At 54.0% G+C, this 561-nt stretch overlaps 1 protein-coding gene across 1 annotated transcript; it reads right to left on the bottom strand.

Annotated features, from left to right (window-relative positions):
- Window positions 1-79: 79 nt before the first annotated feature.
- SARC_18227 (hypothetical protein) lies at window positions 80-485 on the bottom strand (the record flags this gene model as incomplete). Its single annotated transcript, XM_014287689.1, has 2 exons — window positions 80-214; window positions 291-485. The coding sequence occupies 2 exons, from the start codon at window positions 483-485 to the stop codon at window positions 80-82; spliced, it is 330 nt and encodes a 109-aa protein (XP_014143164.1).
- Window positions 486-561: the final 76 nt, after the last annotated feature.

Below are 561 nucleotides of genomic sequence, written 5' to 3' on the forward strand. Positions count from 1 at the left end.
GGTAGTCAAGGATACCAATATCCGGAGGGTGAGGGCTAGTATATATGATAGTGACAGTCTCAGTGGAGGTAGCGTTATATCAATCCAAGGGGATGTCGTAGCTAGTATGAAGGGGTGAGCGATAGGCTTTTCGACCGTCTGCGGACCATTGTGGATTCTCATCGGGAAAGGACTCGACGTCCTTGGTGTCAATCTGACACTGCGTAGCAAAGTTCTGGATGCAACAATAATGGAGGTAGTGTTGCGAGAGCGCCCGAGGAGGACGCCATAACCGACTTGGGAGTTCATACTTGGGTGGTCATACTTACAGGTGGCTGTAGCTGCCGGTCTCCGAAGCTTGAACGCCACGACGCATCCGAAGCGGGTGCGGGGTCGCGAGCGTAGGTGGCCTGCAGGGCGCGAGTGGTCCGGGCACCCTGGGAGAGAGTGTTGTTGAGAAGGTCGTCGGCTTCGAGCTTGTCGTCTTCCCAACAATACAGGGACATGCCTGCACTCCTGAGGAGAATACGCACGAATATATTCAGGGTGTCATGTGGTTTTTCGACATTGGCATTCTGGGAC

This window comes from Sphaeroforma arctica (genome assembly GCF_001186125.1).
Source record: "Sphaeroforma arctica JP610 unplaced genomic scaffold supercont1.14709, whole genome shotgun sequence".
NCBI classification, from domain to species: Eukaryota; class Ichthyosporea; order Ichthyophonida; genus Sphaeroforma; species Sphaeroforma arctica.